General features: G+C 33.1%; 1 protein-coding gene across 7 annotated transcripts in view; it reads right to left on the bottom strand.

Annotated features, from left to right (window-relative positions):
• DGKB (diacylglycerol kinase beta) overlaps nt 1–24730 on the bottom strand; it is a 698162-nt gene that overhangs the window by 453206 nt on the left and 220226 nt on the right. For all 7 annotated transcript variants that reach the window (XM_033088916.1, XM_033088914.1, XM_033088918.1 and 4 more), the window contains 4 exons: nt 17223–17272; nt 13970–14044; nt 10700–10819; nt 1848–1965 (listed from right to left, as the gene is read on the bottom strand). In XM_033088916.1, the coding sequence (XP_032944807.1) occupies nt 1848–1965; nt 10700–10819; nt 13970–14044; nt 17223–17272 (363 nt within the window). The remainder of the gene's footprint in view (nt 1–1847; nt 1966–10699; nt 10820–13969; nt 14045–17222; nt 17273–24730) is intronic.

Genomic DNA, 24730 nt, shown 5'->3' with positions numbered 1-24730 from the left:
AAAAACCAGGTAGCTCTCTTAATAAAACAAACAATAACTAACCACTGCATAAAATTAGAATGAAAAATACTAAATCCACATAATATTTATATAGTAAAAAATTTCCAAAATATCCACATCTGTGATTTCTTTTGTCAACATTGTGGAAGAAAACCTTTTGTTCTGTGCCATACTGACAATAATGAGTATTATATTTGCCACACTAAGTGATTAAAATTTGTGAGCAAAATTCTCGCTCTTTATATTACATCTCATCTTATTTGAGAGTTATCATTTTGTTTCCTATGGTCCCATCAATAGAATCTACCATGAAAATTTATCTTCTTAAAAATAATAGGAATGTAAAAACATTGTTTCCTTTATACATGGAGAATGTTTTAGTGTAACTAGCCTTTCATATATAGCCACCAGAAACTGCCCTCTGAAGACAACACCTGGCAATTTCATGTCACTTTATTAAAATCCTTAAGTACTTATCACTTAAATGTAGCACTGAGACATGTATTTTTTTAAATAACTTTCATTGAATTTATTGGGGTGACATTGGTTAGTAAAATTATATAGAATTCAAGTGTACAATTCTATAAAACATCATCTGTTTATTGCCACCCAGAAGTGTTCACCACCCAGAAGTGGAGAACCATATGATTTCATTAATTCGAGTATGTGGGGTATAAAACTGAAAGCTACAAACGAATAAGACAAACAAACAAACAAAAATCATAGACATGGGAAACAATTTAGTGCTTATCAGAGGGTAAAGGAAGAGGGGGTGGTAGAAAAGGGTAAAGGGGATTAAATGTATGAGACATGTTTTTTAATGTCAAATAATAAATCTGAAAGTCAATTCCCAAATATACTACCAAAGAAGCTAAAACTAGTATCTGAAAAGACACATTGTATGGAAGTCAAGTGAGAACTTAGATTTAATGTAAATATACAAAATTGGGATGTGTGTAATAAACTTGAAAGTTTCATAGCAGAAAAGGGTAAGGATAGATATACTGCCGGACCAAGACAACTTCAGTCCTCACTGAGGAGGACACAATGCACGCTCTGTTTTAACAGGGGCATCAGGGAATGTAAAAGTTTCTCAGGCATATATGGTGTTGATTTAAAAATACTTAGGTGACTTACAAATTAATTGCAATGTAAACTATTAGAAAAGTCTAATGGGCAGTCCGCACTTAATAGAATACAGTGGAAATTGCAAAGATAAGTGTACTGAAATTAAAAGTATTGGCCACAACTCATGAACCAGCAATGCTTTGGGTTCCAGTATCCATTAACCACTTATGAAGATTTTCTTCATGATAGAAGTTTTTTAAAATGTGCCTAAGGTGGAAGATTAGTTCCTATTTCTTATGATTTCTTAATTTGAATGCAAATTGACAATCAACTGGCTTAACTGTTGTTGTTGTTATTTGGGTTTGTTTTGTTTTGTTTTGTTTTCAGACCTGAAGGAACTGACTCATTAAGAGAAGTCATTGTGAATAAGTGACTGACTTAGGGGAGAAACAGTATAAATATGAGAAACTGGTGGAAATTTGTATAATAATACCAGTAGAAACAGGAATAATAACTACATTAAACTACAGTGGAAAGAAAATGGCTAACAGATTGGAAAATGTCCTTAGCTTTTTTCCAAGGGAGCGTTTCCCCAAACGGAAGAAAGTTGAAAGTAGAGTGACCTAAACATTCAGAAACCTCAGGGAAGCATAAATCATAATTACAGGAAGGGTCAGGATTATTCCTTAGCTCTCCATCTACAAATAGGGCTACTCCATAAAAATCCATCTTTCCTCACGAGAGGTGATGATGTCCAGACAGAAAAAAACCATACTCACAGGAGCAGCAAAGACCCTGCTTCCCCACACCAATCAGCATGTTCAGGCAGAGATTGCAGTAGGCAGGTTTGTTAAAGTGCTTGAGTCGCCACACATGCTGGCCATCATCTTTCACGTTCTGCACGGGACGTAAGAGAAACAGATTTCACTTAATGAAATCAACAGTGGAATATGTAAGTGCCAATAAAAATCAGAGCTGGACTGAAGCATTTGAAGACAATCTGTTATTTCATCCTAACGTTCTCCAAGATCGCCACAGAGTCTAGAAAAACACATGTGCTCTAGTGGAATGAGATCCTGCTAACAAATCTTGGATGCTATAGCAACCCACAAATTCTTGCCTAATGTCAACAGTTCAACAGCATGTCCCAAACCATCATAATGACCTGCCAAACGGAGGGAACGTGTCTGCCTCAATTCTGAATCCTTTATCCTTAGCACAATTCCATAAACAAATAAATGAACAAAGAAAGAGAAAATGAGTGGAAGGGACTTACAAAGGAACACTCGGAAAGAATATTTTAAACCTTGCTTAGTAGCTAGAAAATGCAAATGTTATGACGGTCATTAGGTCTTGTGAGAAAGCAGAAGAAGGGGTTGAGAAGGAATAATACTTAAAGTCAGTTATGGGTGATATTCTAAGACATCAGTTGGGAATTCCCTATGTTATAGCTTATATCAATACATTTATGTATATATCTCAATGGCTGATTTTAAAATATAAACATTTTTAAAGATCTAAATCACATTATCATGTTTCCTCCTTTTTAATAAAATGTAAATGATTTAAATTGCATAGAAAGATGATCAAAATATTAAAACTATTACTGTATTTACTTATAACAATCAGTACTCATATATTTATTTGCCACAATAAACCTTGAGTTTAAATTAATTCATATTTTAGCAAAACCACTGTAAGTATACTTATTCTTCCAAGAAAAGCTCTCTATATAATAATATCATAATAGCTACTTCACTACTACGTATTTGATTACATCTGCAATGTTCAAGATTAAAGTAAAATGAAATAATATGATGCTTATGAATGCCTTGAACTCCTTACGATAAGTTTAAATGTATTATGTGAAGTTACCATACATCACTACTTTTGTTACCATCATTTCCTCATTAACATCTAGTCCTTGTATATCATTTACCACATTGTATCAAATTCAATTAATTTTAGACATCATTTATTTGATATCCTATAGAAACCATTATAGATCACAATTATTTAGGTTAGCTAAGTTGTTGTATTTCTTAGAACATATTCACCTAATCACTTTTTGAGCACCTACTATGTGCTGGGTCCCTAATACTAATTCTGTTGTAGTGGAACAAAGTAAACATGCCCAGATTGTTTTGTTTCTTTTGATTTATATATGTATATATATATATATATATATGTATATATATATGTATATATATGTATATGTATATGTATATATATACATATATATATATTTGATTTATATATATAAATATATATATATGTAAAATGTTTCCTAACCACGTTTTCTTATTCCAAGAGATAAACCACCAAATTTGTAGTACCAGATTAGATTCACAGCAACTAATTCTTACATTAGAACCATGAATGTCAAATTTGCATCATTCTATGAAATAATAATGAAAATGCTTCTTGGGAGATAATTCTCCATGGATCTCTTGAATTTCTGCATATTTTGTAAGCAGAACTGTCTTTTTCTTTTTTCCCCAAGGTTATCTTTTTAGAAATGTTTGAATAACGAGCAGCCTATTATCTCTCCAGGGCAGAGGGGTAGGTTTACTTAATGTCCAGTAAAATAAATCTCAGCAAAGGTTAAGTAGGTTTGTTTACTGCACATTATAAAAAAAAAAAAAAAATTAGTTTCCCTAAGCCAGGGTTCTAAGTTCTAAAGGTGCATACAGCAATTACTTGGGTTGTACACTGTCACCCTTATGAGACTGTGAGCTCGCAGAACTGGCTTACACATAAAGTTCCGACTGCTCGTTTTACTGTGAATTAAAAAGTCCTTGGTCTCTGACCCAGGAGTCTCATGTCCTCTGTCAGCATCCAGAATGCACTGTACCAAGCTAACTTGTTAACATGTAAGTAGGCTAAATTTTAGACTCTTCACAGTTCTTGAAAATGTTCAGATTCATTTTTCTGACAAAGAACTAACAAGCTCTCAACAAAAGCAGTTATGAAGAAGATGTCATAGAGAGGACTTCAGAAGACTTCAGTTTTAATTTTCTTCCCAAACTTATGAAATAGGCTTTGTGGTAATTTCTGGATCCAGCTCTAGTGTTCTCGAGTCATAAGATTTCTAGTACGTTCATTACATGAATAGAAAGCTTTAAATACTTGTTTAACTTTGCTGTATTTTCCAAACTGTCCATATTTTTAACTTTCTATTCCTACAAATAAGAATAAAACATCCTGATTTGAGAAGTTTGAGAAATTGAGTTGTTAATATTTTTAAAACATATTGATAAATAGTTTAATGCTTAAAAAACATTTTAAATGAAAAGGAGGAAGGAAAAATCCAATTTTCATATGTACTACTGTTCTTATAATCCTTGTCATTTTATTTTTAAATGATTGTCCGTTACATGTGAGTAAGTCTCATCCTGTTGAAGAGCACATATGGACTAAATTAGCTGGCATTTTCCTTATCAAAAAATAAACAAGTCTGAACGTGGGTGTCCTGTCAATCAGAACACTTAGCCATGTTACAGGCTGCAACTAATGTACAAATCCATTACCCAGACATAAAATGCTTTACCAAAAAACAAATTAAATAGCTTTATCGCTCTTAGTTGGATATATTGCCAAAATATGCAAAAGATGAAATATGTCTGTGACTTCAAGAGAAGAAATTGAAACCAGGAGCCAGCTACTTCTGGGCAGTGCAAATTATAGACGAACTCTCTGTATTTTCTTGTCTTGTCTTGTTTGTCTTATTTAGATTGTAAACTTAGTGGAGAAGGGGGAGAATCTGTTCCTTGCTATATTCTATCAGCCAGTTGAGCATATGCCTATCAGTATTTCTATTGCAAATAAATATTTATTGTCATAGAAAGGAATTCATTTTTATAAGAAAGAAATGAAGAGGAAATCTGAAAGGCTTGATTCCTGCCTACTCTGAAAATGTGGATAAGCCATTTCACCTTTCTTCTTATTTTCCTTTCTAATAATATGAAAGTACCCACTTTCCTCTCCCAAGCTGTGGTGTGTGTTTTCATTATACAATACCTGTGAAGTCAATTTAGCTTCTCAGAAAACTAGTGTTATATAAATAGCAAATATTATTACCATGCTTGGGTTGAGTTGTGTAACATCCCAAAGTTTCGGCCTAAAGATTTTTAGAAGGATGTTTGTAGGTTTACCATACTTTATTGCATAAAAAAATTTGTTCTCGTGATTTTTTTTTCATTATCAGACATTATTCTTAATAGAAATCTTTCTTGGTATTTAGAAAACATCATATTTTATAATACTGTAGTTTACTTCTGTGCTTGTGACAAAGGAATGCTTAACGAAACTTAGGCAAGTTCACACAGAAAAGGAGCTTCCTCCTCTCCTTTTTATCCTCTAGAAGCCAAAAGGAGGTTTCAAAGGGAAAAAGCCCTTTGGAACTTTTGATACCTATTCCATTATCAATAGTGATTTCTAAAATTTTATTTTTTTTTCCCTGAATACATTTAAGATCACGTATAGTATTCAACTGAACTAGGGCTATTAGAAATAATATCTTTTTTTTTTCCCAAAAGACCTCAAGGAGAAATTTCACTGATGTCACAGCCAAAATGCTCCTACCATGACACCTAGCCATGTTCCCATTTCCGTTGATATCACTTATAACACACAGAAGAGCTAATGTTGCACATTAATTCCAAGTCATTAAATAATAAGCACCATTAAATTACCTTACTTTTCTGTTCAAGGTCTCCAAAAAGTTGTAACAGTATGAAAGAAACTGCTTTTGGACAAAATGATGAGTTATATCAGGGCCGGGCAAAAGGAAGGAAGGGAGAAGTTGTAAAATTCTGAGTAGATTTGAAATCAACTGCTATCTCCAGGTAACACTTTCTGAAATCTGGCTCAGACCCGGCCATTCATTCCTTAAGGTTCAAATGTGAATTCAACAGTGCCTAACACCACATAGGCATTCTCCTTGAATGACCTAATCTGGAATCTCAAGAATTGTTTCATTTATCCAGCTTCATAACTCCTTTGTAGATTGAGCAATGTATAAACAGCAGAAAAACAACTTAACCAAATTAAGTTTTAGAAAACCGTGCAGAACATTAGTTTTCCAAATATAGCTTAGTCTATTAACAATACAACATCTTCTGCTCTTTATCAGACCCAGAAATTTCATCATGGAACACATTTCATCAGGAATCAAGAGGCAAACCAAAAGATTACTTTTACTTTATTACGTTAGGCAAAAAAACAAACAAACAAACAAAAAAAAACACTGTCCTAAAACATTTCAGTCAATGGCCAAGTTTAAATGACCTGGATCAAAGACCAGGATTCTGTGAGTACATAAAGTGAAATCAAAATATATATCCATTCAAAAATCATACAGGCTTGATGTAGGAACAACCATCCAAGACTAAGAAGTTAAAGTATCCTTATTTCAAGCAAGATTCCTACTTAAATATGTATTCCTGTTTATATAGTAATATGAGCTTAGAGATTCTCCTTGAAATAATGATCTCTAATAATGATCTAAGATTATAGACTTTCGGAACTGAAGTATTATTAATTATATTGTTAATTATATTGTTATTCTAGGAAATATTAATATATTATTAATATTAATTAATATTAATATATTATTAATTATATTGTTCTTCTAGGAAAAGGAATGTCACTGGAAGACTATTAGAAAAGGGAAGGAATATTCTTCACTAACTTCTCTTTGTATGCCCAGAGAGGATGACTGAAAGGCACAAAATGACCTAGTTAGTTCATGTAACAGAACCCAGTGAAGACCAATACGATGGAGTTCACAGTTACTCTACTATCTTCACTAGTCTTCATGTCTTGCTTGGGTTATCTAATTGAGCTAAAACAGAAGGTATTAGATTCCTTTCTCCTAAATGACTAAAAATACATTAAAAATTCTGTTCGTAGTGTGACAGAATAAATCAGGGGTCAACAACTATGGCACTTGGGTCAAATCTGGCCATCAACCTGTTTCTGTAAGTAAAGTTTTACTGGAACACAGCCTTGCTCTTTCATTTACGTAGTATCTGTGATTGGTTTTGCTCTTAAATTTAGAGTAGAGTAGCTGCAACAGAGACCCTACGTCTCTCAAAGCCTAAATTATTAACTATCTGTCTCTTTACAAAGTTTGCCAATTACTGCAGCAGAGTGTCTTATTAGATATAGTTATTTTTAAAATTCATTCAAAATTGAGATTTTTTTAAAAAACAATTCTTCAATGAGATAAATGTTGAAGGAAAAATGAGTAAGTCTCAGGTATAAAATTTTTATTATAATCAAAACCACATATGGCATCTAAACTCTCAATTGTCCTTTAGATATAAGCGACTGTACCTTTTCTTTTCACATTGGCTACCATGACGTTTGAAGGAGTTCTTGTAAGAGAAAGGAAATGACTCTTACACGATTATTTGCTAGAGAATCAGGTTCTGATAAACTACTTTTCTGATGTGGGCACTGACACAGGTAGTACTGAAAATAGATTAGCTTTCAAAATTCTGTTAAGAGAGAAAAATAAACTATAATAAAGTCACAGCTGCTCTGCCTTACATTAGAAGTGAGGATTCCTCTCCCTGGACAATATTCTTATCTGTGTAATTTGGCGAGTACACCACAGTCACTTTCAAATACACTGTGGTATTCAACATGCACTGTCAATTAGAATCTACTCCCCAAGCTCATAATTGACAATAGACAAGAGTACATACAACAACATAACAAGACTGCCCCTGCAATAAATGGCTGCATTCAACCTTAAGCTTCTAGATTTCCAATTTGATAAGCAAAGGGGGATGGGGGTGCCCCAAGGGGAATGGCACCATGAATCAAATTCTCTACAGGTAATAACATAACACATTAACTGCCTACAGAAAAGGAAATAAATCTCAATTAATAAAAAAAAAAAAAAAAAAAAAAGGCCTTCATCATTCAGTTGTCATTGTGTCATTCCTGCTTTGTAAAACACTTACCATGCCTTGGGATTAAAAAGCTGTTTCTCACAAATTGATGCTCTGTTTTGTGATCATAATTACATAGCCTATGCATTTTATTAAAAGACAATTTAAAATATTACTAGCTTATTCTTTTTGAAAAAGTGAAGGAAAATGATATTACTCGCAGAATTGTTCTTTACAGGGGAAAAATCCAATCTGCGTTGTTCACCTATAAACTTTAAACAATGTAGTCCTGCCATCTAGTGGTCATCGCTGGAATCACAGCTTTGGAACACAGTTCTGGTTACTACTTTGAAACCCTAAGTTAATACCTCTCATTAAGCTCAAAAAATATACTTTTTACTAAAAACACAAAATAAATTTAAGAATATGATTATAAAGTAAATCATGCATCATTAACTTGATGGACATTAATGGCAAAGAATTGTCATTCAGTTGAAATAAATTTACTGCTACACTAAAAAATGATGAAGTATTGGGTTTGTTTAAAATATTTTGAGTTAAATCCATCTATATGGCTTATTTTTACCAATGATATTTTTATTTTATATGAATAAAGTAATTGACAATAGACAAAATAATTGACAATAAAATAAAATAACAATAATTGACAAATTTATAATACAATTGTAAAAAATACTTTCCAAAGAAAACCATAATTTCAAAATCTTTCAGTGATATTTAAAATATAGGTGACTTAGTCTCCATTTCTGCAATTTCCTAACCAATTCACCAATGACCAAATGGTTCACTGACTGATTTCTGCATCTTCTTTCATTCTCTCATACTAGAATTTCCATAAATGTTTATAATAAACAAAATTTCACTTTAAAAATACAAAATTGCCTTCCATTATTAGTATTAACATTTTTGACATCATTGGACAACTATTTTTGTATGCTCGATTAAGTATACTGAGTATACGCTAAGCCTTAAAATGTTCACATTTTGTCAATTTTCTTGTATTTTCTCCTAATAGTTTGATTTACACATGTTTTTTTCAGAAGATATATTAAATGATTAAGTAAACATTTATAATACAGAGGTACAGGATAAATTATTACAAAGAGATACTAGGTTATCTATAGTATAAGAAAAGTCAGATATAAGGAAAGATGACTTCATTAATTTTCAAAATGTAGACATATATACCAGGGATGCCAAAAAATGTATACAAGTGGACACTTTGGTCCATGTTGCTCAAGCAGTAGTTTGCCGTAATCAGCAGTGTCTGGACACTGATAGTAACCACGTTGAGCCCCTCTTGTAATTGCAGAAGTCAAATGTGACTTGTATTCAATTTTGTTATTAGTATCTATTAAGTATTACCATTTTAATACAGTTTTCTGTTCTTAAAATGTGTATACATTTTTTGGCACCCTCTGTATATCTATTAACAATAAGATCTATATATTCAGTTTTTGTTTTAAGAATTTTTTATGTTAAGGGTAATTTCCTATATATCATCTATTAGTAATTTTTCTTTACCTTCCTCTGACCATGTCTAAAATCTCATACACCTCACGAAGGGTAAGATTAACCTCAAGAGAGAGAATTCGAAGATCCAAGTGAAAAAGAGACAAATGCTAAAGAAGCCCATTTATATATTCCCCAATTCATATGTAAATATGTAGAAACACGTTTGTATGTACTCTCACATGTTTTACAAACACAGACTGCAAGATTTCTTAAGAGCTGACTTTTAAAAAATCAGTATCTTGAGTAACTGTGGTAAAGCCTTAAATCTGCAAAATTGGTATTGCTGGTAATAAGCATGAAACGTGTTGGGGTCAGCAGAAAGTGGTGAATACTGAGGTTCTCGTAACTCAAAATTCTAGCTATTATATGTGCTTTCCATCAGAAATGCTCTTTGCACATTTTCCTATGTGCATGATGTAGTTAATTCTTGCTTAATTATTAATGCTAAAAACAAAAATTTTGTACTGACTCATTGAATTTTTTAAATTAACTGTTGCTGAAATTAACATCAAGACTGGGGCAGCAAGATTTGGTGTCAAAGTCAATATTATACCACATCTGAAAATAAGTTTATCCATTTTATTCCCCCAAACCAGTTATTTAATTACCACCAGAGGCACTGATACAAGAAAGTGTTTGACAGACTTAGAATGAATGGCTGATCTGATCTGCTGATATGTAAGGGGAGAAAATATATATATATATATATATATATATATACACACACACACACACACACACACACACACACACACACACACACTCAACCACTTCAATATATAATTGGCCCCTCCGAGTATTAGTTATCAATTAAATAGATCAGCTTCATAGGGAGGGGGGATGTGGAATGGGAGGAAGAACCACAGAAAGCAATAATATTGGGGAGTTTCCTGTATTAGATAAAATGAGAAGGTCAATCACTTTTTAAACTAGATTACACTTTAAATCCAGGAAACAAGAGAGAAATTATGTATTAAATAGTAAGTTAATATCTAAAATGAATCAGTACGTTTGTGACAACTATTACTACGTAAGTGGTTATTGTTAAATTGCACTGTGACATCCTTATTAAAAGTTCCAGGCACTCACTACATGTCTAATGGGAGAAAATGGCCAGATCAATTTACAACTGAAATGTACAGCAGAGAACCCCCTGACTTACCCCTACGGCACCCCTCTGTGTAAGTGCTTACATTTTCCAAGCCCAGGAGCACAAGAAGTGGAATTGTTGTCATTCCCCCTTGGATCCATTCCTCCAGAGAGACCGTTCCATCATGATCATAGTCAATTTCTTCCATCATTTCATGGAGGATCTGAAGTAGAGGAAGAGAGGGCAAACTTACAACAAATCAATAAAACAAATTTCATATGATATAATAAAGCATTGCGTTGAATTGGTCATAACTGTGACGAGAAGCTAAGTGGAGAGTTGAGATAAATATCTATGTAATTTTGTACCATGATAATCCTAGTACTGAGGATATAGTTTTAGGCTTTGTTGTGATTTCCAGAACCTAACTACTTTCACAGGTCAACGTTGCGAAATAATTGCTGAACTTTTCAATATGTTGTCACTGAATGATACAGGTAAAACAAGAAGCTATCTTTAATGTAAGAGTAAAAATGGTCTTTAATTGCTTCCTCCAGATTATTTTTTTAATTCAAATATATGCCAGATAATGTCTGAACAAATTAACTTCACGGCAAAGCGCTGAAATAATTCTTTGCTAAACGGTAAGAGGAGGGGGAATTATGTTGCTTGGAATTGCTTATCACAACTTAACAGAGCCAAGAAGTTAAACAATCAAGTCATTTTTCACTAGAATTCTTTTCTAAAGATGACTTGCATAGAGTCCCAAAACGTTGTCCCCAGTGTGTGCTGGTAATATATTTATGTCTTGGTTGTACAGCCCTCATATCAGTATTCAATCAAAGTGTAGTGGTGAGGGTTAAATGTATTAATATCAGTATCCACGAAGAGCATCCAGTATATATAGAAAGCGTGATATAGGTGATCTTAGTGTTATATTAGCAAAAATTATATATGAGCTCGAAATATACTACCCTTGGCCACTGGGAATGCAAAGTACTTGCCATCTGATTGCATCTAAATAGCAAACATGGTAGAACTTCAGTGAAGAAAGTGGCCACTGTTATCTAATATGGACATTTCAATCAATTTGGAAAAAGAAAGAAGTGTAGAGAGCATTGGAACAAAAATTTGAAAAGGTGCAATAAAATGAAATACTTAATATGTTGATAGAAGTGTTGTTTGCCTAAAATTCCCTGAACTTGGCGGATGACTATCTTACTTCAGAAAGTGTTTGAAAATCAGATTATTTTCCTTTGGAACAAATAGGTATTGGAAAGAAAGAGACTTTTTGGAACAAAATGGTGGTGAAATAATTACTCCATTATTCTCAAACTGAAACACAGTGGGAAATTATTTAGAATTTGGCAAATGGCATAAGCTTTCATTAAAATGTCCTGCCCCTTGAAGGCACCCTGGTGAACTAGGAGAAATGAATAAATGAGATGATAACTAAAACACAGAGCATTTGTTTCAGATGCCTGATGCTTTCATTTTGTACCTAATAAATCTAATGCTAGAGCTTGGGTAAGTTTTTTTTTTTTTTTTTTTAAATCCCTTCCAAGAACATCTTCCCTACCAATTGCCATCAACCTCAAATGCTCAATTCTCTTAGTTCACATATGCCAAGTTTATTGGGGTCTGACAGTGTGTACAAATTCACACACTTGTTTCAAATGGGGAGAGCTGTTGAATCATCAGGCAGGGTGAGGCAGTTATTTGACAGCACACAAAATCACAAGGGAAGTCTTTTACTTGACTTTCTACTATTTATATCACTTAATAGAAGTGGCAGACTTACCTGTGTGTGCCACAAAAAGACAAATAATGCTACACACTTTATTATGTATTTCCCATCAGTTATTTATCATAATTAGACTGCCTGGCCACCAACTCGTCCCTTCCTTAGAGAATCTAGAGCACCCTCTCTGAAATCCAAGCCACACACCTCCCAAATATTTTTTGGGGGAAGTGGTGGTGTCCACTTTTGCTTTGAAAGCTGATGATTATAAGATCCCCCTTCCTTCCTTCACTCCAGTGAGAAGAGGTTTTATGGATAGATGAATAATATTCACAGGTATTAAGGTGAGCAGGATGGAGAAAGTTGTGTTAGATTAACATAACCAAAAAGGGCAACCTTATTTATAGGAAGTCCCTCGATTTCAGTGCAAATAGTATTAAGATGAACCAAGTAGTATTCCTCTAATTAAATACATGTTACCATAAACTTTATCATTCCATAGACAAACTGCAACATTGTTAACATCTGCCACGCATATGCACAGCACAGCCTGTGCATTTTCACATCCAAAAAAAGAAAGAAAAAAACAGTTGAGCTAAAACTTGGAAAAGCCATTTCCCAGTAAGAATGGTGTCCTCCTTTGTACATGACATTGCACATTACTTTGTTGTACTCTCCTGGCAATGATTTCCAAAGCAAGGGAAATGCCGGCAGAACTCTTACATCACATATTCATGCCATTATCACGCTGATAACTGCGTAATTGTGAACAGTGCTTAAAGAACAGGCGTTTTTGAATTCATATAAAATATAAACCATTTGAATAAAATTGATTTGTATTTGTTTGATTCATGTACAATTCGCTAAACTTAGTTCTTTTCAAAAATAAACTGAAATCACTAACACTTATTATCTCTCCCCCAAAATTGTGGCTAAAGTAAAAATTTCTAGTCAACTACATTTTAATATACATCTGAATTATGTTGTATCTTTGGTATAAGTCTATTAAAAATAAGAAGTTTTTATGTTTTTATATGCATTGTTAGGTACTTCTTTAGTTGATTTGATTAACATTTCCTTGCTCTATCTTTATTTAGCTGAAGAACTTTGGCCAATTTTGGAGTCTCGATTTTCTCATGTGTAAAATGAATAAAATAGTAGTATCTACCTCAGAGAGCTGCGAGCATTAAATAACACATATACAAAAGATAGCACAATGAACTATACACAGTAAACTATCATTCATCATCTTAATCACCTTCATCTTCTTTTAGAATGATTATTTTAGCAATTTCTATACAAGGAAAATCATAGAGATCAAAAACATATATACCAATTCTGACGTTTTTGATGGCATGGTGACAATGTGACAATGTCCATGAGCAGCTTCTGTTAATTTACATGTATGTAGGACCACCACTCAAATTAATTTCCATGAGGAAGAAAAGCAAAAGCCACTGCTAAGAGCTTCAGAACACCACATACTTTAGCTACTGATTAGAAAGAGTAATTTAAAAGTTATAAAAAACAAAAAAAAAATCAAATGACAGTAATAGATTAGGGTTCCAAAAAAGACAAAAGACAAAGGGGCCTTCTAGAATTTAGCCAACAGTTATTCATTCATATACCTACTGGATTAAGTTCAGTGACATCCCACTCAAGGTACTCTGCGACATGCATCATCTGACTGATAATATTTTCTAGCTCCTGGAGAAGAGACAGGGACAGAGAGGAAGAAGAGGAGAGAAAATGAATACAAAGTCTTAGTAAATACTCTAACTTTGACTTGCAATAATTATTTTATTCAAACTTTAATTAAATATATATATGTATTTATATATAAAATTAAATATATATGTACATATAAATTAAATATAAATATATCTTTTTAAAAGGTCTGGTAAACTATACATGAAGAGTCCAAAAATAAATTTACTTTTTACTTTGTCTAGAAATCTTCACCAGGAGAGGGCACACTAGACAAAGAAAGAGTTTCTTCCAGTAGAAGATTTTAAGGAAGAAACTCTTTCTTTGGAAAGGAACAGCTGATAAAAGTAGGAGCAGGCATATTTTCACAAGATGTGATTTTTAAGTCATGGAGTATCCTGACCTTTTGGCTTGAAAGCAGGTGTGGAAGGGTGGAAGAAAATGTTGGAGGGCAACTGAGAGGTTTATTTTTATTTCTGATACACTGAGAATGTATATCCACTGTGGTAGCCATACATTAGGATAATAGGGAGTGTTCAGGGTCAAGATTGCAAGGCTAAGTACATGTAGAGTTTATTTTATGAGGGGATAGAATTTTAATTTGAATTTTCACATTATTCTGCTCAAATATCAACTCTTGAAGAGCTGCTAGTAAATACATATGGCTTGGCTAAATAAAACATTTTTTTCAAACCTTGTTATTTAATGTTTTAATTTTCTCTCTCTCCAGAAAAAATTAAAGATACATTGTAAATACTAGTAATTTTAAACGTAGTAAATGATATAATTAAAAGTGGTGTTTAAAACTATGATAATTTAAAATATAAGTATAAAATAATAAGGCTTCAAAATATATTAATCAAAGATGATTCTACTCAACTCTCTGATCTAATAAATGTAGTTAACATTTATAGCATGAAAATAGATTATGGTAAAGTGCTTTTTGGGGTAAGTCATGGATCCCTCTGAAAAACTATCATAATAAAAGCTACTTTCACACTCTTCAGAAAAGATCTAATCATGAAAATGTCATTTATGTAACAAAGGTTGCTCCAGAAATAATAAAATATAAATATGTTTATTACAGATAAGAAAAAATTTAAACACAAATCCCTTGAAATAATAGGTGTGTGTTACTAATCCTACACCTACTCCATTTTTGCTTATACCTTAATGGTTTGGAATACTTAAAGTCCCTGGATTTAGGGACTTTATGATTTCAGGTGTGGAAACTAATTTTTGTGGATCATTATAAAGACATGCAAAATTAGGTAAGTCTCTTAACCTCTCTAAAACTCAGTTTCTTCATCACTAAAAGTATTATTTTTAATATTCTAATCTTGTTTAGTTTGTAGAGTTGCTGCAAAGATTAAACATGCTATTATATAAAATTCATTCATCTTGTCTGGCATATTGCAAGTGATCAATAAACATTAACTAATATTATTAGACATAGTGGTCATTTTTCAAAGTATCAATTTTCCTCTGTTTTGCCTCTAATATGTAAACTGCTACACCTTTCAATTTCTAAGACAAATAACATCAGAAGGTGCAATTTCAACTTCATATCGAAGGATTTATACTGGGCAGTAAGTTCTGTGGAAGAAAACAAAGAAATTAAATCCAGAGCTTTAATTACAAAAAGGACTAGCTTAATAAAAAAACAAAGGTATTTATCCCCAATTTATTGTTTAATATTGTGAATATAGTCACAGATATTGCTAGTAATCTACTATATGTTAACAAAAAAATGGCAAAGACCAAAAAAAAACATTTGACTGAATTTTCACATCAGCTGCCAACCCATGGCTAAAAGCCTAGTACTAAAGAAACATTCTTTTAATTTAATTAAAAAGAAACAATAAATAAAACAAATTTGCAGTAAAAATATAATTTGCATTAGTGTAGTCAGAAGTGCTACAATAAGCATATTGAAAGACCTAGGAGACATTTAAATTCCTAGCTGTCAAATGCCACCAGAAAATGAGCAAATGTATCATGCAGCTTAATATTCCTAAACAGAAAACTGAACACTACTAGGCACTTAAAAATAATACCATTTGAAAAGAGAGAGACTTAACCATAACAACTCCCACAATCAGATCATCAATTCAGACTGGTGTTCATTTTCCTGAGTGGGAATTATATATTTTTGTTGCTCTCTGGAGAAGTTAATGCATCATTATCCTCTGCAGTATTACAAAAGTATGCCCCAACTCTATTGCTTTGCTTGTAAAAGTCTGTTGGAGTTCTGCCGTAAGGAGGGACATCAGGTGATGGAGAAACTCATTACCAGAAATAATGTTTATTTCAATCAATATTAAATATATCAAAACTTGTTTTGAGGTACCTGCGCACTTCAAAATTTCCATAATCTGACACTTGCTCTTTTATTAATATCCTTATATTTCCTTTATAGAACAGGAAGTAATATGCAAAATGTTATTAGCATTATGAAATACATTATTGGATGGAGCCTGAGATAGATTTACAGGAGGCACTAATTTGTGCAGTAGAACTGAGTCTAACTACTCTTCTGAAAACTGTTAATGATTTGCATATATTAGGAATAAAATAAAACTTTAATTATTCCTTTAAGTTAAATCATACAGAAATGGTATTTTTCTTCTATTGCTTTTTCCAACTAAAACTATAGCATGAACAAGTTGCATTTAAAATTGGATGAGAAATTTTAAAAGGGGAAGCTCGTCAAAGCAATTTGTAAATGTATTTAGCTATTTCAAAAGCATGTATGATTAAGAGTACTTTTAAAAAGTGGGAAAATAATGAAACGATGAAGTTGATTATATAATTCCTTTAAATTCTACTTGCATTCTTGTTATTTTCTGTAGTGTCAAATCTCGTAATTTTATTTTTCTTTCTAGATCAATGGCCTCAACCTTCTCATGTTTTATTCAGACAAGGTTGGAGTCCTTTTTATCTTTCAGTGTATAAAAAGGCACTTTTTTTGTAGTAAAATTATTCAATACAACAACTGTAATCCTAAGTTTCTTCAGATCACACTCTTTTAAAAAGTCAGATGATAAAAATGCCGTGTGAGTGCATGAAAACTATATTAAATGCATCTTCTGTGGTAATAGCTATAAATTTATTCATTGCATTTTTTCAGAACAAACCACTTTGAAATTTTCTGTGAAAATCTGAAGAAAAAAATTACCGAGCTGTCCAGAAAGCCATTCCCATCCGTGTCATAGAGACGAAACATAACTAGAAATAAAAGAGATGGTGAAAAAAAAGATTATAGGTGAGTAAGATCAGTGTTATGATAAGGCATATTCTTTAAATTTTATTTTCTGTTGAAAACAAATACTAAATCCCTCCCTTACTCAAAGCAAGTGATTAGTGAGATCATTCTCCAGCTAAATTGAAAATGAATTAATCAGTCAATAAACATACTGGCTACCAGATATAAAGTCTATCAATTTTTGTTATATATCTATGAAACACTAAAATGTACTATTGGTTTTCAAATTCTTTATTAAAAGAGCAATAAATGGTAACTTAAAAATAGTAGAGGAGAAGATAGACTGGATATTAAAGGGCAGAGCGAATAAGAAAAAAACAAGTGAGTCAGAGGTTTGGAAATCAATTATAATTTGGAATCCACCATCCTCTCTTGCATGAGCTTAGTCAAACAGCGTTTTCTTCTCTGTAAAATGAGAATAATCACCCTGTCATAAGATACACATTTGTTCTGAAAATTAAGTGAGGTGATACACACAAATGCCTATCAAAAGCCATAGTTCACTACACAAATACAAGACATTGTTTGATTGATCACCAAGCAGTATGGGAAAGAAAAGGTTAGTGTCAAAGGAGGGAATTTTTCTGATGGAGGATGACAAGATACAAAATGCATAATTATCATGGTTATAATGGTGCATTTGTTTAAATCTGAGATGTAGTTTCATAGGGAAACTGCTCTTTAATCAAGTAAAGAAAAGGAGTGCTGGCTTTGTGGCACTGAGCTCAGGAATGCAGGATGACAGAGGTCCACGACAAGCCTGGGGATTCCCTTGTATAATTCCCACATCACCAGGAGTCTATTGCAGAGTCTGCAGGTGTCGATTTGAGATAAACAGAGAAGAATGACACAGCTGTAAAAATAGAGGAGTGGAAGTGAGGGTTTGTGTTGGGTTTGTATTAACTTCCTGGAGAATCTTGATGTCTGAGGTCTATAATATTAGAAAAAGACACTGATAACCAGGAGATACAACTATGCAATGAACTTGAACATATATTTGTAACTAATTTTTATTTTTCTATTTAAAAAGTATTATTATATTTCACCAATTCTAAGACATGACTCTTTATAAGATACTGAATGTGTCTGCACATCACTAAAAGGAAGAAAAAAATGTGGCCAATCTGTACTGCTCTATGTATTGAAAATGCAAACATACTTTAAAGATGCTAAAATGTAAGGGGGAAATGTGTACCTATTGAATTAAGAGAAATAAAAGACTGGCTAATAGACATAAATGTCTTTATTTGCAACCCATGATGATTGTTCTGTCTCACATACTCAATAAATGAGAGTAAAATCCAAAAAGGGAAAAAAAGGAAAAGAAAAACACAATTATCACAACGTGGATACTAACCATTTCAAAATTTTCTAGTATAGCAGAAAATGGCAAAAATATGTTTGTCAATGGCAAGGACTCACACACCACTCAGAGAACAGGTTAAGTACCAGGAACAAGGCAAAGGCTTATGAAAGCCTAACTGTATGTTAGAAGGAGGGACACCTGTAATTCTGCGAATCCTTATGAAAGTAAAAGACTGCTAAACCATTTCATGCCGCTCAGATGTATGGGAACTTTATACCTATTGGTAAACCCTGCTAGAAACATGAGCTTGAAGACATACACACAAGTGGGAGGTGCGTGTGAGTAACCATCGTTCATTTCTGGCAATATCTGAAACTTCTTACTGTGTTCTGAAAGCCACATTTTACAAAGCACAGTCATAGATGAAACACCAGATACCTTTCCTTTACTAGCCTGACTTGAAGGTAGACTTGCAACATGACCCAGGCTCTACCAATCAGAAGCACATGCCCAGATGATCAATCAGATGCTAGTGACCCAAGAAACAAGGACCTACAAAGAATCCATTCTGGTGACAGTAGGCAGCAGCAGCAGCAGCAGCAGCAGTGACTGGAGGTACATCATCCAGGGCAGAGGGGCTCTGTGCTCAGAAAGACAGCAATGGTGTTTTGTTTTGTTTTGTTTTGTTTTTTCCCCAGTACAATTTATTCTTAATTTTGCATTGTTTCTGGAGAAGTAGCCTCCAAATCTGGTTCTCTGCCTAATGATTCTGTGTGTTCCTTAATATAATTTAAGAAATAGTAATAACCTGCTTTATTAAAAATAATGAAACACTAACTTGCTTCTCTGTTTTCCATGACACTAAACATTGGCTTTTAAAAATGAACGTAGTATTGAACCATTACACTTATGGAGAAGTACAACATTCAACAAATTATCAAAGTGAACACACCAATGAAACTAATTACCCAAGTCAAGGAATACAAGATTGCTAATACAACAGAACCCCTCTCATAATACAAATGCTCCCCCATTGTTATTTCCTCTCCCCTTTCCAAAGTTAAGCACTCTCCTGACTTCTATATGCACTCTTTTGATTTTAACATCATTTATTGTATATTATGTTTCTGATCTTCATCTGTACTAGTGTAACATTCACTCACCTATTTTCTGCATATTATTCTAAGGTATAAAAATATCACAATGTATTCATTCTAAACTTGAGCAATATTTAGGTTGTCTCCAATTTGCTATTTCTATAAACTTTATTGTAAATGGAGTTTATGCTCAGATGAACATTTGCCAGTTGGTTATCAACGAGTAAAAGGAATGTCTGGGTCAAAGAATTTGCAAATGTTTACCTTTAGTAATATTGCCAAACATTTCAAAGTGGTTTTACCAACTAGATTCTCAGTAGCAGCCTATTAGAGTTTGACTTGCTCCACATCCTCACCAACACTGGGTAATGCCCATCAAATTTAAGCTAATTTGCTGAAGGTGTAGTGGTATGTCACTAAGGTTTTAATTTTCATTTCCCTGATTACTAGTGAGATTGAGCTGATTTTCATATGTTCATTGTCCAGATAGGCTTGCACGATCCCAGGATATTCCAGACCCCCACTGTTTCAGTTCTAGCCTGTCTCATTGCAGTTACATGAGAGACCTATAGTCAGAACTGCCCAATTAAGCTTTTTCCAGACATAAAAATGAGAGATAAAAAAACGAATTCTGTTGTCTTAAACCACTAAGCTTTAGGGGTGATTTGTTACAATAGGAAAAGGAATAGTATGGATACCCAATTACTGAAAAGATAATCTTCACTGTTCTGCAGTGCCAACTTTGTCACAATCAAGTATCCATATAGGTTGGGGTCAGTCTCTGGATTCTCCATTCTGTTCCATTGACATGTCTATTATTGCATCAATACCACACTGTCTTAATTACTACAGCTTTTTAAAAATATATATATATCTTGATATGCAATGAATCATACCCTTTAACTTTGTTCAACTTTAGCTTTGTTTTAGAAATCGACATGCCAATTTTAAAATTTATGCAGAAATAAAAAAGACTAAGACTTCCCAAAAGAACCTCAAAAAGGGAAAACAAATTTGGAAGGTTTATATTACCTGACTTCTCAAGAGTTGCTAAAAGTCAAGGGTAATCAAGAAAGTGAAGTTCTGGCTTAAGGGCAGACAAATATAACAACAGGAGAGAATAGAGTTCAGATAGAGATACACAGACACATGGTTAATAAGAACCCCAAAATAATTCAAGGAGATAAGGGAAATACTTTTAAAAAATGGCAATGGAAATAGATGGATATTCATATAGAAAAAATAACCTTGACTCTTACTTCATGCTAAACATAAATATTATGTCAAAATGATTTTGAATTTTAGAACAAGCTATGACTTAAAAAAATAAACTCTTTAACATTAAAACTAATGTATAAAGCTTCTAGAAGAAAATATAGAAAAACACCTTCACAACATTAAGGTAATCCAACATGAATCATCAATGACAAAATAATAATTAAAAAAAATTAAATGTCATCAAAATTAGAACTTTTGCTCATCAAAAAAAAAAAATAGAAGAAAAAGAAAAAAGAAACAAAGAAAATAATATAAGCTGCCATACACTTGAAAATTTTTCAGAACACACATCTGACACAGAACCAGAATATATGAACAAATCCTAAAGCTCAGTAATAAAATGACAAACAACCAAATAAACAAAGAGGCAAAAAAAAAGCAAATATTTCAAAAAGGAAAATATATTAATGGCCAATCATAAAGAAGTGCTGAACATCATGAATCATAAAGAAAATAAAAATTTAAACCACAATTAGAGACCATCACATACTTATTAGAAAGACCCTGGAATTCAAATGTTTTTCCCCAAGACCAGTCTTTCAAAACTGTTCAGCTGCTCAGCCTCTCTCAGTTGTAATTGTAAGAATTTACAATTTAAAAATAGTGTCAAAAGCCAGCCACTGTCCTCAGTAATTTGACCCACAAATCCAACTTGTCTTAATAATTCCCTGAATATTTCAGATTATATATATATACATATATGTGTATATATATATATATATATATATATATATATATATATATATATATTCTTGTATCTAAATTTTCTAGATGTTTCCAGTAGAGAAAGCTGGTCTGAAAACAATTAGTTCACTATTGCCTGAAGGAAAACCCAAATATGTTTCACATAATTATTTTCTCAACACATTAATAGGAGTTAATAGCTGTCTATGAATTCTGACTAATTTATCAAGGAAGAAAGTTGGAGAACTTTAATCAATAATAATGGCAATAATAAAAATAGCAGACATATATGGAGCCCTATGTATCATTTACTCTAAGGCTCCCCAGTCTAAATCAAGAATAAAAGTTTTATTTGGTGCTGGATAAGAGAGAGAAATTCTAGGATTTTAATTTTTAGAGATAAGTAGCTTTCCTAATTTGAAACTGTAGTGGGGTCACGTAAAATACGAAGTATTGAGCACACATACTTATCTTGGCTTTCCATTGAAGTGCCACCGTAGTAACAGTAAGGAATGAAATAAGCATTAATCCACAAGCACAAAGAAAATGTGAGGAGAAAAGAATAACCCAATTTTAGAAGCTCAAAAATACGTGGTGACTAACAGAAATTGAGAAATAGAAAGTTAAGCTGGTAGTGAAAGGAGGCAAAGATGTGTACAGAAAGCCTGATGAGTTTGAAAACTGATAATCTTCATGAAAAAAAATCAGACCTTCAAATACTAGCCCTCACACATTGCACCTGAGAGTATGCCAACTCTCCACCCAAGTAGAAGATTGGACCTTTGAGCTCTAAAGCAGTCCAACCACAGGAATTCTGAACTCAAGGTACTTAGGAATTCTGACAGTAGGGTTTACTATACCAAGGACAGGGTAATTATGTGAGTCTATACATTGAATATGAAGAGTATAAGTTCCCTTTCTCATCTCTAATGAATCTTGACACCAGGCAAGACTGGGAGAAATAGCAGCCCTACCTAACACATAGAAGCAAATACAGAGAGGCAGCCAAAATGAGAAAACAAAGAGATACTTCCCAAATGAAAGAACAGGCAAAAACTCCAGAAAAAGAACTAAAAAAAAATGGAAGCAAGCAAGCTACCAGAGACAGTTCAAAACAACGGTTATAAGGATGTTCAAGGAACTGAGGGAGAACTTTAACAACGACATAGCTAGCATGAAAAATGACACAGCAACCATGAAAAAGAACCAGTCAGAAGAAAAGAATCCAGAAACTGAACTGAAGAATTCATTAGAAGGAATCACCAGCAGACTAGATTAAGCAAAGGACTGAAAAAGTGATTTAGGAGACAAGGTAGTAGAAAACACCCAATCGGAACAGCAAAATGTAAAAGCAAAGAAAAGAAAAAAAAGAGAAGAAAACAAATGAGGATAGTTTAAGAGATCTCAGGGACAACATCAAGCATAACAACATTTGCATCATTGGGGTACCAGAAGAAGAGAGAAAGCAAGGGATTGAGAATCTATTTGAAGAAATACTGACTGAAACCTTTCCTAACCTGGTGAAGGAAACAGACATACAAACCCAGTAGTGAAGAGAGTTCCCAGAAAGATAAAACCAAACAGGCCCACCCCAAGACACATTATAATTAAAACAGCAAAGCTTAAAGGCTAAGAGAGAATCCTAAAAGCAGAAAGAGGAAAACAGTTAGTGACACAAAATGGAGCTCCCATAAGGCTGTCAGCTGCTTTCTCAACAGAAACTTTTCAGGCCAGAAGGGATTGGCCCAAATATTCAAAGTGATTAAAAAAAAAACCAAAAAAAAAAAACCAAGGACCTAAAACAGAGTACTCTACTCAGCAAAGCTATGATTTAGAATCGAAAGACAGATAGTTTCCCATTCAAGAAAAAGCTAAAGGAGTTCATCACCACAAAACCAGTATTGACAAGGAATGTTAAAGGGACTTCTTTAAGATGGGAAAAAATAAATAAATAAAAGATCAAACTATGAATAATAAAATGGCAATAACTACATATCTATCAACAATTGCTCTCAACGAAAGTGGATTAACTGCTTCAATCAAAACCTAGAGTGGCAGACAGGATAAGAAAACAAAACCCTTACATATGCTGCCACAAGAGACTCACTTCAATTGAAAGACATGCACAGACTGAAAGTAAAGGGATGGAAAAAGTTATTTCATGGAAGAAAACAACACCAAAAACAACAAAAAAGATGGGGTAGCATACTTATATCAGGCAAAATTGACTTTAAAACAAAAATGGTAACAAAAGACAAAGAGGGGATCCAGTAATCCCACTTCCTGGTATTTACCCAAAGAATCCCAAAACACTTCAAGGGGACATATGCATCTATATGTTGATTGCGGCATTGTTTACAATGGCCAAGATGTGGAGGCAGCCTGGATGTTTATCAATGGATGGATGGATAAAGTGGTATATAAATATACAATGTAATATTGCTCGGCCATGGAAGGGAATGGGTTTTTGCCATCTACAGCAGCATGGATTGACTTGTTGGGTATTGTATTGAGTGGAGTATGTCAGACAGAGACAGAAAGATGTAATGTGATTTCACTTATATGTGGAATCTGAAGAACTAAACAAATAAACAAAACAAATTCATAGATACAGAGAACATTTTGATGGCTGCAAGATGGGAGGGGTCTTGCGGGAGTGGGTGAAAAAGGGGAAGGGATTAGGAAGTAAAAATTGGTTGTTACAAAGTAGTCATGGGGATATAAGGTATAGAATAAGGAATATAGTCAATAATATCATAATAACTATGTATGGTGTTAGATGTATGTATACAAATGTCTAACCATATGTTGTACACCTGACATTAATATAAAACAACATTTACTGTCAACTTTAATTGAAAAATTTAAATGAGGAGGGAAAGTGAAGGGCAGTCAGTGGCCCAAATTTCCAGGTATAAAACAAGTAAGTCATTGGGATGTAATGTACAAGAAGTCAATATAATGTGATAGAACGGCACAGTATCAATGGTTGCTGGACTTATCATGGTGACCAATTCTTTAGGTATGTAAATGTTGAGTAACTACTGTGTACACCT

This window comes from Rhinolophus ferrumequinum, chromosome 20, assembly GCF_004115265.2.
Source record: "Rhinolophus ferrumequinum isolate MPI-CBG mRhiFer1 chromosome 20, mRhiFer1_v1.p, whole genome shotgun sequence".
NCBI classification, from domain to species: Eukaryota; Metazoa; Chordata; class Mammalia; order Chiroptera; family Rhinolophidae; genus Rhinolophus; species Rhinolophus ferrumequinum.
The sequence above is the reverse complement of the archived record's forward strand: the minus strand, read 5'-3'. Positions and strand labels throughout refer to the sequence as shown.